We start from the raw sequence: 16,424 nt of genomic DNA on the forward strand, positions 1-16,424 counted from the left end.
TACATACATGTTATCAGATCCTTATGTACATGTGAGGTGTCATACCTATGCTATGGATGTCCAGACAGAGGTTGGCAAAGCCCAGGTCATCCGGTCAGTGGAATCAGAGCGGTGGACAGGCTGCTCTCCCAGCCCCTTGCTTGTTCCCTTTTGCCCATCACATGAGGTCCACAGTTTTTCTGAGGGAACCAGTCGATGTTGCTGTTGGAACCTGGAGCATTGCCTTCCAGCAGGCGGGCGGACCTGGACCTTAGGGCTTTAGCATGGGGCCAATCCGGCCATTTCCAGTTGTGCTCCAACAAAAGAGAAACCTCTCCACAGGCCAACAACATTGTTGTTAAGCTCTCTTGACCTGGCTACCTCATAGTGACCCCAGCATTCGGTCTCTCTGGGGGAGTGCTGAGGGGGCCCGGCTGACCGTGTAGCCTTGTGTTCTTTGCACTTGAGAGGTGCGGGCCGGGGTCTGGGCTTGTGGTGGACACCCTGCTCTGGGCAGGGGCTGTGTGGGGAGGGTGGTTCTGGGAAGCCCATCCAGCCAGTGGTGTTGACGTTTACTGCGGTGGGGTAGGCACGGGGCAAGGAGGGAGGGGCCGGGCCTGGTTTTCAAAATCAGTCGCCAGGCTGTTGTTCCCAGAAAAGGAGATCCAGGGGAGACCACAGTCCCCAGCACAAAATTAAAGGAGTCATAAGAGAGGAAGCAAATGAAGTTGCTTATCTCATTTATTTATTTTCCCTTCCCTGTTTCCGCTTATGCTCCTCCCACCCATGTCCCCCATGCTTCTCCCCAGCCGCTATCTGGCTAACAAGCTCCTCCAGGAGCATTCCTGGCCCCTCTGCTCCCTGTCATCCCTTCTCCAGGCTTCGCTGAGGGGGGAGCTTACCAGCACACAGGATTTCCTTAGGTGATAACGGCAGCCAGGGGCCTGCTCACTCCATGGGGGTCCCTATTGTTGCAGGCGGCTGTTCACAGCGGAGGAAGAATTTTTTTTTTTTATTTAAATTCAATTAAAAAAAAAAAAAATTAAAAAAATAAAATAAAATAAAAAAATAAATTCAATTTAATTCACATGTACTGTATTATTAGTTTCAGAGGTAGAATTTAGTGATTCATCCATTGCATACAACACCCAGTGCTCATCACGTCACATGCCTCCTTAATGCCCATCCCCCAGTTACCCCAGCCCCCACCTCCAGTGACCCTCAGTTTGTCTCCTAGAGTTAAGAGTCTTTTGTGGTTTGCTTCCCTCTCAATTTTCAACTTATTTTATTTTTTCTTCCCTTCCCCTATGTTCATCTATTTTGTTTCTTAAATTCCACATATGAGTGAAATCATATGGCATTTGTCTTTCTCTGACTGACTTATTTCGCTCAGCAGAATACCCTCTAGTTCCATCCACGTTGTTGCAAATGGCAAGATTTCATCCTTTTGGTTGGCTGAGTAAGCCGGGAAGAAACTCTAGTCTCCCGCAGGATGTGACTGTCCTTAGCTAACTCACCTACAGCAACAGTTGAGCCAGCCTCGTGGTAAGCAACAGGTCACTCTTGACACCCCTTCCTCCCTGGTCTCTGAGTGTGTGGATGCCCCAGATGGAGAGACATGAGATGAGGTACAAGGCAAATTTTCCGAGGTGGGTCACTCGCAGATCACTAGTCTGGGGAACGACCTCCAAAGGCCACCCCGTCTGGGCCTCCGTGACCTGCTAGGCCAGTCCAGGTCCCATAAGGAAGGGGATACAGCATCCGCTTGTATCCATGTTCACGGAACATGTGCCCGCCCCTCTGCATTCACTCACTCCAGAATTGTTAGCTTTCCACTCAAAACAGTATGCACCTCCCAGGATGGTTTGGGATTTTTTTTTTTTTAACTTTTTATTGATGTGTAAAGGGCATTCAGAAAAGTACACAAGTCACAAACTCAATAGAGTATCACCAAATGGATACACTGAGATCATCAGCCACCAGATCTATACCAGAGTATCCCCCACAGCCCTTTCTGAGGCCCCAACCCAGCCACCCCCCCGCCTCCTCCCGACCTCAAGCCCCCCAACCGCTGACCTGACTTCCAAAACCACACATCAGTTTGCCTCACGGAGTTTACTTTAAAGAAGCTGGATTCCAGAGATGTGCAGAAAAGATTTTATTTTTTCTTAATAACACTACCTGGGAGGTGGAGGAGCTTGTCGAACCTGATCTGGGTGCCGTATTTTATTTCGAACCCTCAAGATTCCTAACTCCTTAACACCACATAAACTGGGAGGAATTTTAGGGAAAAAGTAATCTTCATGAGCAACCTAAGCGGCGGACAGAAGGCCAAGCGGGGCAGACAGTGGAATGAGATAAGAGGAAGGCATTATGAAGAGATAGGGGCCCCGGGAGAAAAGTGTTCTGACCTCTCCCGCCAGACTTCAGCCTATCTTTGCCTCTTCCAACTTTTTTCTCTGTTTCTAGAGACACCGTTTTCAGCAAAGCCACACCCCCCACCTCTTTACTTGAAACAAGCATTGAAAACAGAAGTATAACGTGAGCCACATATGCAATTTTTTAAAGATTTATTTATTTATTATTTGAGAAACAGAGAGAGAGAGAGCATGAGCCAGGGGAGGGGCAGAAGGAGAGGGAGAGAGAGAATCTCAAGCAGACTCCACACTGAGCATGGAGCCCAATACGGGGCTCCATCCCACAACCCTGAGATCGTGACCTGAAATCAAGATCAAGAATAGGATGCTCAACTGACTGAGCCACCTAGGTGCCCCCACAATTTCTTTATAGTGGTAAGATATACATAACATAAAATTTATCATTACTGACATTTAGTATATTCACAATATTCTGCCACCATCACCACTGTCTACCCAGAACATGCTCATTACCCCAAGGGGATACCTTGTACCCATTCAGCAGTCACTCTTCATCCTCATAACAACGTTTAGATGCCACCAAGTAGGTGACAAGGCTCTACAGGCCCGAGGGCCTCCCCTGTCCTTGTCAAGGGGAAGGCCAACCTTCTCTCCTTCATACAGCATCTACATATGTAATGTTAAGTTTCCTAGTAGCAGGGCGCCTGGCTGGCTCAGTCAGCAGAGCATTCAACTCTTGATCTCGGGGTTGTGAGTTCAAGCCCCAAGTTGGGCATAGATATAACTTAAGGAAATATAAATAAATAAATAAATAAATAAATAAATAAATAAATTTTCTAGTAGCCGATTAAAAAGAGATGAAATTAATTCTGATCACTTAACCCTGTTTATCCAAATTATCATTTCAACACATAATCATAAGAATGACTACAGAAATACCTTACACTCTTTCATTTTTACTAAATCTTTGAGATTTCGTTATGTAGTTCACACGTACAGCGTATCTCCATTTGGACCAGCCGCGTGTCAATAACCCTGAACGGCTACCATCTTGGACAGCGCAGCTCTAAATAACTTGTGGAATGCTATTAATATCCTAAATAATCTTTGTAAAAGGCGATTATTAAATACACAAGTATTCTGAGGCTATAGTTTTATTTTTAACATAAATAGATTACCTTAATGATAAAAAAAATAATATTGGGAGACTATAGAAAGAAAAATTGCTCATAAGTGCCAACACAAGAAAAACTGTAATCACTTTTTAACACTCCCTCTGTTGACTTCTTTGTGGCTCTTTGCTCGGGAATGCATACCCCATGCATAGGCATTACCACTCCTTTGAGGAGGAAAATGAAGCCAACCTGCCCACTGACCAGAGGCAGACATGAAGCTTTTCCCAGGGTCATGATTATCTGTCGTTACCCAGGCCTGGGGGTGTGACCCCCAAGGACAGCGGCAGGTTTGTCACATGGCTGACAACCCTCCTGTTCCTTTAACCAAGCCAGAGGCCACAGAGGTCTAACCTAGAAACTTGGACTTGAATTTCAAAATTCCTCCCCACCTCCAGATTTGTGTGGCTTTCTCTCTCCCACACATTCGAACCTAAGTTTGAAAACATGACCTGGGCAATGAGGAGGTTGGTGAACTAGTTTGTGTCTAAGAGCCCTTCCAACCCAAACATTCCAGGGTACTCAGATGCCATTCATCTTCCCCACTCGACAGGCACACACGGACACACACACACACACATACACACACATGGCCTGGGTCACCAGTTCCACCCCAGAGAACAGCCTGCAAAGGAGTAAGAACACCTCTACTCACCCTCGCTAACTCACTGGGAAAACACAGAGATCTAAACAGAAGCACTTTTGTTTAGCATCCATGCTCAGAAAGAAGAAAACCTAGCAGAAACCAGTCTCAGGATCCAAGAATGTAAAAATATTTTTTTTTTTAGATTCCCAGAAGCTTCATGCCACAACGCCCCAAGTTGGGAAAAAAATGTGCTATTTCATATGTTTATAACAACATCTGATTTAATATTATACAGTTTTGCTTAGTCACAAACCAGAACAAGTACTTTCAGATTTATTGCATCCTTCTATTCAGAGACTTAAGTAATCACAGTTAATAACGCAGCCATTCCACAGCCCGAGGAAAAGCTTTATAATTTGGGGGGACCAAAAATTCCTGAGAGGCAGGTTATTTTCAAGAAGGATTTAAGGTTTTAGAGCTCTCAATGAAGCTTGAAATTCATCTTTTCCAGTTCATGTGGAAGGAGTTTCCTCTTAAGCTTGGCTGGGAGGTAGAAAGAGAGAAAAACCAGTAGGCTCACAGCATCTCCCTGAGCCCTAAGAGAATGTAGCAATTACTCATCAGCATTCCTAATCCTTACCTTGTCTTTAAATATTTTTTTAAACCATACCATCGGCTCCTATACTCTTTATGTTGTTAACACTGCGTTTGGGGCTTCCTTCTTATTTGTTGATTTATTGAAAGGCACTAATTGATTAAAAAAGAAGCAAATATTTTTACAAAACACTTTCTCATTTATTCTCCACACAAACGTGCACACACGGGCAATGCTTAAGCCCCAGGCATTGCCCCTTCCTGGCGAATTAATTCAGGATTAGTTAATGATGTGGCCGTTAACTCAGTTGCATGGAGGCTCAGGTGGTAGGTTTGGTGCCTTCAGAACTCTGCTGTCTTTCAGAACCCCTGCCTCCAGAAGGGGGTACTGTGGTCCCCTGAGGGCTGTAGGGGCCTCTGTGTGTGTTTGCATCAGTGTAAACCCATCATCTAAAATGTGTGCCTCCGTGGTTAACCATGATGTATTTCTGAGTTCCCTTTTTCAAAGAAAGCCAGGATTTGTCACTCTTTACCCACATGAAGGAGCATGCCCACATTACAGCGGGGTGAGCATTGTGAGAACTTGGTCTACAGAAAATCAGGTAAGAGTTTAGAACAGTTGGGTTTTTATAAAAATGAGAATTCCTAACTCCACCTCAGTCCCCCACTGGCATAGCTGGGCGTCAGATACCAGAATATCCACTCTACTCAAGGTTCCCACGTGAGTCACATACACACTAGAGCTTACGGACACCGATCTTAAAGGTCCCTTCCTGCAGTCATAAGCAGATGTTTCAAAACAAAACTGTAGGATTAAACCAGTTGCCAGTTGAAGATACTACCACTCTTTGAGATAACTCTTGCTAACTGATTCTTGAGGAGAATCTGACCCAAAGCCAGAAGTCTCGAGTTCTCATTCTAGCCCATCACCTACAACATAGGCAAGTTAGGTAATCTCTTCAAACCTCACCAACGGGACTTAGGCAATCAGGGATAAGTGTAGTTATAACACCGCAGCAGCTACAAAAAGCTTTCCGATCCATCTGAGCTCACTGGATTGCCAGAAGATCAAACAGCGTGTGCGGGCAACAGTGCTCTGCAGACTTCATGACATGCTACAAATGTGAAGGCATAATGAGAATGTGGATGTGGTTTTAGATCAAAGAAAAATCCTCTTGTTTTAGATCAAAATACCTATTCTATTACTGATAAAGATTAGCTTGGAGGATGTGGTTTAGAAATAGAGAAGCAATGGAATTTCTCATGCTGAATCCCAGCGCTGAATTTATCCACCCAGCCTCGGGCAGCATGACACAAAACCGCAGGCTTCTCCCAACAAGGGCAGGGTTTTTCTGCCAAGCTCACCACCTGGCTCAAAGAGACCTGGGATCCTGCAGCTCGAAGATGAGCAGAGCCCAGGAAGAAAGGTGGGGCAGAGCTCAGTTGCTGCCCCCAAATTTACCAATCAGGTCTCCCCTGAGCAGGAGAGTGTGAGGAGGCAGAGAAGGCTCAAGACTAATTAACATCCCTTCATGTGGGTACATTAGGGATACGTGCCATCTTAATCCTGAAGCAGTTTATTGCAGGGAAGTTACCATCTCTGCCTCTGCCAATTTTTTTTTTGTTCTTTGGACCCACTGTGTTTACCCATTATGCCTGTGGTCAACCAGAAGTGGGACAGTATCTTTGTCATCCTTAACACCATTAGGGATCTTCCATTAGGGATCTTCCTGGGCAGGCAGTGTAGATTTTTGCCCCAGAAGTTTCTGGAGATGGGCCCATACAGTACATTATGTTCTTCAAGGCCTTTCCATAGTCAAGACAGAAAATGTAGATTCTCCCATCTCAATCTATTTCCAGCCTCATCGACCAACATAACCTATTAGAAATTAGGCAGTGAGACCCAATGATATCTTAGAGGCACCCCAACAAAAAAGGCCAACAGTAAGATGTTCTACATTTGAACTTAACTCCTCTCAAAATATCAAATTACCAGGGACTCCAAAGCTCAAAATCCCCTTACAAGTTAAGGTCCAGGGGCGCCCGGGTGGCTCAGTCGGTTGAGCATCCAACTCTTGATTTCAGCTCAGGTCATGATCTCAGGGTCATGAGATTGAGCCCCGCTCCATGCTTTGTGCTCATTGGAGTCTGCTTGAGATTCTTTCTATCCCTCTCCCTCTGCGCCTCTCCCCACTTGCGCTCTCTCTAAAATAAGTAAATAAAATCTTTAAAAAAACAAACAAACAAACAAGTTAAGGTCCAAAGAAGTTAAAACAAAAAATTAAAGTCTAAAGTTATCTCATCTGTGATCAAGGTTAAGTTTAAAGTCATTACATTTCAATTTCTTATTCTCTTTAGTCTCAGCAAGAGGTGTTCTTGGTGTTTGGGATGGGGGTGGGGTTCTCTCAGGGGCTAGAGTCAGGCTGTTTCCAGAAAGGGGGCCTTGGAGTTTGGATTAAGTCAATTCCAAGTCTCTGATGTGCCCCACTTTTTTTTCTTTTTTATTACTATTTTTTAATTGTGGCAAAATACACATCACTTAAAATTTACTCTTAGCCACTTTGAAGTATACAGTTCACTGGTATTTTTTTAAAGATTTTATTTATTTATTTGCCAGAGAGAGAGTGGGAGAGAGAGCATTAGTAGGCAGAGCGGCAGGCAGAGGGAGAAGCAGACTCCCCTGCTGAGCAGGGAGCCCGACACAGGGCTCAATCCCAGGACCCTGGGATCATCGCCTGAGCTGAAGGCAGACGCTTAACTGACTGAGCCACCCAGGCGCCCCTACAGTTCAGTGGTATTAAATATATTCACACTGCTGTGCAACCATCACCACCATCCATCTCCAGAACTGTTTGCATCCTACAAAACTAAAACTCTGTCCCCGGTAAACAGTAACTAACTCCCATTTGTCCTCTCCCAGTTCCCAGCAGTCATCATTCTACTGTCTGCTTCTGAGTCTGACTACGCTACATATCTCTTATGACTGGAATCACACAGTATTTGTCCCTTTGCGGCTGACATATTTCACTCAGCATCATGTCTTCCAGCTTCATCCGTGTTGTAGCATGTGCCAGAATTCCCTTCCTTTTTAAGGCTGAATAACATTCCATTCTATACATATACTACATTTTCTTTTTTTTAAAGGTTTTTTATTTATTTGACAGAGAGAGACACAGCGAGAGCAGGAACACAAGCAGGGGGAGTGGGAGAGGGAGAAGCAGACTCCCCACTGAGCAGGGAGCCCGATGCGGGGCTCGATCCCAGGACCCTGGGATCGTGACCTGAGCCGAAGGCAGACACTTAATGACTGAGCCACCCAGGCGCCCCTACTACATTGTCTTCATTCCGTTCATCTCTCGTCAGACACTTGGGCTGCTCCCACCTGCTGGCTAGAGTGAATAGTGTTGCTATGAACCTGGGTGTATGAGCCTCACTTTCTAAATGGATCAAAAGGTTTACACCACACAGGAAATTATCACAGAACTATCGCCACATCATCAAATTTAGAAAATAAGTCAATCCCCAACCCCAGAGAGGGTATCCAGGCAAAATCATGACTCCAAAACCCAATAGGTGGTGCTACCAAAGACAACAGCTGATGCAGAAGGGAAGATTCCTCTTAGAAGATTCTTCTAAGGGACAAAGGGTAAACGGTTTTATTTGAAGTGCTCATCAGTCATTGCCAGGTGACCATAATCCACACAGAGTTTAATCATGGCGCATGTTTGCCATATTCAGGGGAGACGAACTCCCCCTGTAAACAGTCTGCTCTCTCAGTGACTGGCATTTGAGACATCCCTGCCTTAAACACATTTTCATGGTTCAGACTAAGAACACGATTAAAAAGGATTCTAAGTAAGATTTTCTGCCTGAGAAGCTTGAAATGTGGACACAACCAGCAACGGCCAACACTTCTGAGTGCGGCATAACGGAGAGGAAGACGAAGTGTTCGACCCAGCCCGTGCCCAGCATATAGACTGCAAAATGTCAGCTGTACGTCTGTGGAAAAGGGGCTCCTCCCACAGGAAGCAAGATGGTGGGTCAGGGGGCACTCATAAAATTAAAACTTCAAGGCACAGTGTAATACAGGAAAATGGGGTTGAGCAACACATCACTAAGTCTTGAAATCTTTATTTTGTTTCTTTTCAGAAGCACTGTGAGCATAATGAAAAGAATACAGCTTTAAGAACTAAGCTTCACCCCACCAGGCATAACGGAGTCCAGAAACTATGTGAACAATCTTACTTGACAACCCCAAGACGTTTATATCTGTCCAACAAAAAACCAGAGGGGGAAACATGTTAATTTTCTCAGCCCTTTGATAGCACGTATACAAGATCTCTTAGCCCTACAAAAAGCTCCAAATATTCTCTAGAACTTCAACTGCCTTAAAATATAGACTTGCATTTATCTTGGCCACATTAACGAGATCTGTTTGACCAATACATTTATATTTATGATGACTAAGGGCAGATTATGGTTGTTAAAATTTGTCCTTGGGACATGAAAACACTCCTCTGTCATTAATACATTTTGTAATATAAACTATGATGTCAGGTCAACGTAAAGGGTAAAAACGTTCCTAAAGTATGCACACATCATTTTTTAAAGCAATTGAGCCTAATGGAATAACAAAGGTCATCATAACAAACCATTACAGCCTTGGTCTTGGCAACTCAGGCCACAGAAGAATCTCCAAGAAACAATCATCATTCCTCCAATGTTATGGCATCCAGACGACAGGGATGGCTTGCAAATGAGTCATACAGGCTCAGATCCTCAGTAGCTATGTGAGCGCTGGACGATCAATTATTCATGTGTTTACAAAGAGCTTTCCTGGTTGATGTTAACCAGAGCTGCTTGCAAAGAAGAGCTCTCCAGCTGTCCTCGGCCATCCCGGGCCTCCGACTAACGAGCCGCTTTAATTGCTGGGCAAGTCATCTGGAAGGTGCCCCTCCCCTAGACCAAGTAAACACCATCCCTTTGAAACTTTATTAGGTGTAAAAATATTAATCAGAAATAATTATGACAACACTTTATTTACAATACTCCCAGCAAATCCCAAAGAGAGAGAGAGAAGTTAGCCTTGACTTACATCCCACAGGGCTCCTCCAGGACTGGAGTCTGGACTACTGAAGATACAGGTCAGGGATTGGTAGAGGGCAGAGAGCAGGAAATGAAGGGAAAGAATCAGAGGCTGTGGGCTTCAGGAGGGAGGTAGGAGGAAGAGCAGTCTAGAATGTTCTGTGACGGTAAGGGAGCATGACTGAGGACCACCAAGAATGAATAGATTAGGTTGGTCAATAGCCAAACGTGAGTGAACTTGACCCAGCCATCAAAATCAGCCTTGGAAGAAGTTAGATGAGAAGACACTTTTCAGCCCCTTTTGTTACTACAGCCTGTCCAGGAAGACTAATAATGTGATTAGGGCAACTCCTCTTTCGGAGCTAGGCCGAAGAGGATGGGACCAGATGGCCCCACCAGTCCCCTATCAGCTGTGTTTTGAGGGAAAACAGGATCATAGTCAAAACTGTTGGCTGGGCCTCTTCCTCCGAAGACAGTGCAGTCAGAGCAAACAAAGGGATACCTCAGGTACACTTCTATTACCCCAATTCCAAGAGCCTTTGTTGAATCCTTCAACCAGATTCTTCCCCTTGCTTAAAATTGGTCAACTTCAGACACTACCATAACTCACTTGTCCATTTCTAAGAAAGTGGTAGAAGCAAACAATGTTCTTGCAAATATAAGAGCATGGGATAAAGTGAGTATATATGTATGGTCGGAGGCAATAGGACCCCTGGGGTAGTTCTGCTTAATGTAGTGGGAGGCAACTCTAGTTGACAAGTTGCGTGGGAAAGGTAAAGCTAACAGATGGGAAGATAGTGCCCCTCCCTGGTGCATAACGCATCCTGGAGAACTGGTGCGGTATTGTTGTAAGGCCAAGACTAGATTCTGTGTCCACCCCCTCAACCCTGGTCCACCCTATCCATCCATGAAGGCAGGTTTGGAAAATGAGTCCAAAGAAAAGGAATGCATCTCCCCAAGGCCCATATTAGGAAAGCTGGTCTAAGACACTCTCTCCACACCTCCTTTATCCTTTTAAGCCTCAGTCCAGGGACGAGGGAGAAGACAAGAGGAAGCAACCCAAGAGAGGCCTCCTTCATGTGGTTGGGGGCTCTTTTAACTTCCTCAACCTTCTCATGAGTGCAGCATCCTTGCTAATCAGGATTCCCTGCCCCTGGCTGGTGCCCCCTTGAGAGATCTGGAGGTCAGAACAGGTTTCTCAGGACGGGGTCAGGTAGGAGTTTGGAGGAGGGCAACGTTAAACAGAATTCCTCGATGCAGGTCCCAAGCCTCCAGTGAGCTGCTAGGCCTTTGAAGGAATCTAAAGGGAGGCACACAGGACTTGCCAGAGTTACAGGTCCATGGAATTCTTTTTTAGGAGCACCTCTCCAGGTAAAGTTCCAGAATTTCATGGACCAAAAAAACCTAGGGAAGTATAGTGTTAGGGTAAGGCCCCAACGGCCTGGTTAGACCTACAGTCGAAGCCTGGTGTGAGAGCCCCTCCAGCATGCTTGAGTGACTCTTGACCATCTGCTCTCTGCCATCATGGACCGCTCCAATTTGTCACACTATCAGAGTTCTGGGGACACATGCCAGGAGCTCCAGCCTGCCATCGCTGTTGGTGACAGACTCACAGATAGTTTCCCAAAGTCACAAGCTGGCCTGGCCTCCACACGGTACTACCAAATGGGCAGTCCCCAACAAGCACACCTCCTCACCCTGCCCCCCACATCCTCAAGGGCAGAAAGACAGGAGGAGGATCTCTCATTGCCAGACAACTGCCTGATTTCCATCAGGCCTAACCTGATTTTTTTCTGCCCTGTGTGTTTAAGTCACTGCTCTGTCTCCTGGTTGTGAAGCTCCAACTTTTTCTCTGAACAGCCACAGAAGTGAGTCTTCGAGCAGTCTGCCCAGTAGAGCGTTTCCCACACTCTTCTCTTCAGGATCTCCAGCTCTTGGTTGGTAACTCTCTCTGTGATTACAGCACAAAGTCGCCACCCAGAATGAAACACAACACCCACCAAGAGTGGATATTTTGGCCTGACCTCAAATGTCCATCACCCACAGCTGTAAGACCTTTCTGAGGGTCTGTGATCGTCTATATTCCCGATCCTAGATTTCAAGTGGAATTGTGTGCAAATGTTCAGTATCCAAAATAAACGAGACATCAGCCCGGCCTTTGGCATGAACTAACTCATTAAATATAAAATAAACACAAGTAAATGGCTTTTAAATCTCACTGACAGAAAGCTTGGCAACTACTCTGAGATTCTAGAGGTCATTGGAACTTCTCTCTCCAGACAGGAATCTTCCTCACACTCTGAGGGGCAGAAGGGGACTCCCGACAAATTATGGTGTCCGGGTACCCCCCCCATTTGAGGATTGCTCTGCACTGCAGACAATGACAGGGTCAGCAGGAAGGGTGGCCTCTGACACAGAATGGGTCACTGAGGCATTGGATGTCACTATTTACAAAGGGTTAGAAATTCAGGTCGAAGGCATTCAGCTTGCCACTGATTACAAATTCTAGGAACAGCCACCAAACCAGCCTTGAGTTTCTCACCAGTGCCTAGCTCTTGGCTCTCCTCAGAGTCCATATTCACCTGGTTTCTTACATCCTGTGTGCATTCTGCCGTGGGGCCCCAAGGTCCCATTAGGAACATGACTTGCTGAACTCTTATTTTTGCCTCTATCTGTAGTTTTAGCATACAGTGGATTTATCGGGGAAGGTGATGGGCCAGATTACCTGATGGATTGTTTTCATTCTGCACTTCACGCCGAGTGTACAGAACACAAATTGCAAGAATTCGCCAACCAGAAAACATATACATATGCACCTGTTCACTTCTAATGTTACCTCAGAGCTAGGCTAGATTCCAATGATTACTAACCTCTTTTATAAAACCGACGTGGAAAATGCACAGCTTTTGGTAAAAAGCATGTTCACTTGACAGCCTGTCAAAGATGGGTGTTTGCCTGGGGAAGCCGTGTGTGAGCAGGTCCATTTGTAAGAGACCCAGGTCTGGTCAGGCGGCAGAATTATTGGCTTTGCCCATTCACATCAGTCAGCTTCAGAGTCTGATTTCTGTGCCAAGAAGTTAGTAAGATCTGAAACTAGTCAAAGTAGCTCCCATTTACTTACAGTTTGGGAACATTTTTTCATGATTTGGTCAGCTTCCTAGGGACAAAATGCCAGTGAAAGAAATGGTTCATCAACTTAGAGTTAAATCATTGGATCAGTAGAAAGATTAGGTCTTGGTTTTTAATGAATTAGAACATGCTTTCTTTTTCTCCTTTGAAAGGTTTTCAGTGTTTTATTTCAAATCACAAAATCACATTTCTTCTCATCCATGGACTCCAGAACTTTCTCACCCTGAATTTGAGGAGGTGGACCCGGTCATGAGTTGATGAGACCAGCAAGGATCCCGGAGGGCTTTGTGACAGCACGGCCACCCTCCTGAGAGCTTTTAGAGAATCAAATACTTAAAACCGAGAAGCAGAGAGCACCTGGAGGGTACCCCCACTTCCTTTAAAAAAAAAAAAAAGTTCAGGGATGGAAAATTAAAACCCATCCACAGGTATTTTCTTCAATCTTTTCCACAGCATGGGCTGAGCTACCATTCACTACCACTAGGTGGCATCCTCGCCTTTCCCCTTCTTTTTGCTCTTCTGCCAAGAGGGACACCATCATTTCCCTGGGCAACATTAAACAGCCTCTCAGACAACATCAAACTAGGGGTCTTCCCCTCCCTAGTCCTACTGCCCACTCTCCTATGTGGGGAAAACTTTGGGATTACTAATGAGATGTATTTGGTGTTTTGTTTCAAGGCGAGGAAGTTTTTGTCTTGCTTTTCACATGTTCCACATCAGAGTCTGACAGAAAGGCTGCTCTCATGAGTTGATTTTCTACCCTGGCATGTATGTTGTTCTCCAGCCCAGAGACACCGCATGCTTCGAAGGATCCATCAAACCCTCATGGACGTTGCCGGAGGAGCAACAGTGCCAGATCCAAGATGACCTATGGAAAATTAACATCTCAAGCATTTCCCGAAGGTCAGGCTCTTTCTGCCTCTCAAAAGCTAGTCTGGGGCTTGAGGAGAAAAGTGATGTGACCCTCCAGCCTTATCTGGGGAGCTAGTTCGTTTCCATCGCATTCTTCCAGAACATTCTCCTCACTTGCCCACTCTTCCTCTTGCTCTTCTCTTTCCCTACAGGGTGGTAATGAGATTATGGAGGTTTGCCCTCTGGATAGGTAAGTGGAAAAGAAGGAGCAGGAATCCCACAGTCACAGTTCCACAGGGGGTTTTCAGAATTCTATCTTGTCATTTAAGTGACTTACTGAAGTCCTCTTAAGTTACCACGACTGTATTTCTTTGCCTTGTACAAAGGCACTAGGGGGCACTGAGGCACCAGGAAGTCCAAAAGACGAAATGCTTGGAAGTCACAGACCTAAAGGAAATGCTGAGGTATCAGTTCCAGAACTTTGCTTCCAGTGTTGGCATTTTTGAGGACATTTCTTCAAAGGTACCTGACATTCTAGGACATGACTCCTACTACTGGCCCAGCAGGTACACAGGGTCTCCCACTTTGATGGTCCCTGTGCTTTCCAGAACAAAATACTGCCCGAAGAGAGGTGATTTTCCATACAGCTTCTGCTCAGAAGCGTCACACAGACGATAACTGCAATAGGAGAAAGATCACGATGAGTCACCGCCGAACAGAAGCAAGAGCTCAAAGAGCATATGCTTCCTTCTCGGCTAAAGTAAATGTCCACCCCCCACAGGGCCACCAGGGGCCACCATTCCCACCAAAGTCTAACAGAAGAGCACCTCCTGGAGTTGTGCAATGAGCGGCCTGCCCGGGGCATAAACTACAGAAGAGCCCCCAGTGGCCAGACCCCCACATCTTCCCTCCATGGAACGTTCCCATTTGCAGCATTAAGCGATGACGTACTTGAGATGTTTAGACATACGTTCCCACCTTCCTTTTCTCTAGGTATCTCTCCTCACTAGAACCACCATCCTACCCGTGCCTCAGGCTTGGAGCCCTGGGGGCCTCCAGTACCCACCTCCCCTCACTCTCCCCCGCTTCTCCATAGTTGCCAAGTCCTGAGGTTCTTCCTGCCCCACATCACAGGATTTGCTCGCAGCTTCTCCCATGGCCACCACCTTGCTTCCAGCATGCTCAGACCATTGTGACAACTTCATAACCGACCTCTTTTCCTCATTCTCCGCTCCCCGGCTTCCAATTCATTGTTGGTGCTACACTGTATTACTTTCTTAATTCTGCTCTGGTCTTAATCATGCCAGGCTCAGACACTCTCAATGTGACTACAGATTAACATTCCAACTCTTCAGCGGGGCATGGGAGGCTCTCCACCTGGGCCCAGCAGCTTTTTCAAACCTATCACCCTCTGCCTCTTACCTGCACCTGTGTCACTCTCTACTGGATCCCTCAATGTCCTTTTATCTTGCTTTGTACTTCACCAGCTCCGAGACTCCTGTGGGATGCCCCTCTTCTGCTTCCCCATGCGTTAAAATTCTACCTTCCCCTCAAGGCCCAACTCAAATGCTCCATCTCCTAGGAAGGAAGCCCAGGAGCCCCCAGCCAGGAGTAATTTTCCCATCCTCAGTGTTTCCCTGCCTGCCCCTGGAACACTCCCAAGCCTTGTTCTGTAGTCAGGGCACATGTCTGTCTGTCTGCAAGACAGAGGGTCCCTGGAGAAGAGCAGCTGTGACGAAATCCCTCGTACTGCTCACACCCAGTGCTGGGCCCCACCCGTTCCCAGTGACCCACAATCATTCGTTGAATGGATGAATGAAAAGCCTCTATTAGAATCAGCATGAACATCTTTGTCCAGCAGAAAACACAAGCAGCTCCAGGTAGAGTATGTGGGAACAACATGCGACATTCTACCCCCCTCTCCCCTCCACCGGGAGAAAGTTTTCCTTCAGTTTCTCACTGAAGCTAGCTCCAATTTTATATCATCTTTATATTTCAAACTTTTTTTTTTTTTTAAGATTTTATTTATTTTTCAACAGAGAGAGACACAGCAAGAGAGGGACCACAAGCAGGGGGAGGGGGAGAGGGAGAAGCAGGCTTCCCGCTGAGCAGGGAGCCCAATGCGGGGCTTGATCCCAGGACCCTGGGATCATGACCTGAGCCTAAGGCAGACGCTTACTGACTGAGCCATCCAGGCACCCTATTTCAAACATTTTTATAGAATGTCTTCATTTCATTCTATAGTGCTTTAAAAGGCGGCGGGGGGGGGGGGGGGGGGGGGGGGGGGGGGGGGGGGGGGGGGGCTTTTGTGGCAAGCTGGTCCTTATGTTGTCCTTCACTTCAGAAACGGCGGATGAGCAACTGGAGCAGATCAAATCCAGAGGCTCCTTCCGGGACCCTCGGCTCCTCGCCAGACTGCAGGCGCCCTGCCTGTCCCAGTCCCTGCTGCATCCCTGAGCCTGCTGCAGAGCCTGGCACACTGGGGCCTCTCCAACAAGGCTGGCTGGGGCAAACAAATGAGGAATCAGCGGGTGGATGAAGGCCATGAGCTGCTGCCCCAGGCGGCCCTGCCTCGCCCCCAGTACTCCCCAGCTCAGCAGTCAGGTCCCCACAATGAGCTTGGACCCTCTCCTCACCTACCTCTCCCAT

General features: G+C 46.4%; 1 protein-coding gene and 1 pseudogene across 1 annotated transcript in view; both read right to left on the minus strand.

Moving 5' to 3' along the window:
- Positions 1 to 2,916: 2,916 nt before the first annotated feature.
- On the minus strand, positions 2,917 to 3,023 carry LOC116643628 (annotated as a pseudogene).
- Positions 3,024 to 8,824: 5,801 nt separating this feature from the next.
- The window catches only part of MTARC1 (mitochondrial amidoxime reducing component 1), a 30,429-nt gene continuing 22,829 nt past the window's right edge, over positions 8,825 to 16,424 (minus strand). The window contains exon 7 of the mRNA XM_032422235.1: positions 8,825 to 14,453. Coding sequence (XP_032278126.1) covers positions 14,327 to 14,453 — 127 coding nt within the window. The 3' untranslated portion in view covers positions 8,825 to 14,326. The remainder of the gene's footprint in view (positions 14,454 to 16,424) is intronic.

Source organism: Phoca vitulina, unplaced genomic scaffold (genome assembly GCF_004348235.1).
Source record: "Phoca vitulina isolate PV1807 unplaced genomic scaffold, GSC_HSeal_1.0 scaffold26, whole genome shotgun sequence".
Classification (NCBI taxonomy): Eukaryota; Metazoa; Chordata; class Mammalia; order Carnivora; family Phocidae; genus Phoca; species Phoca vitulina.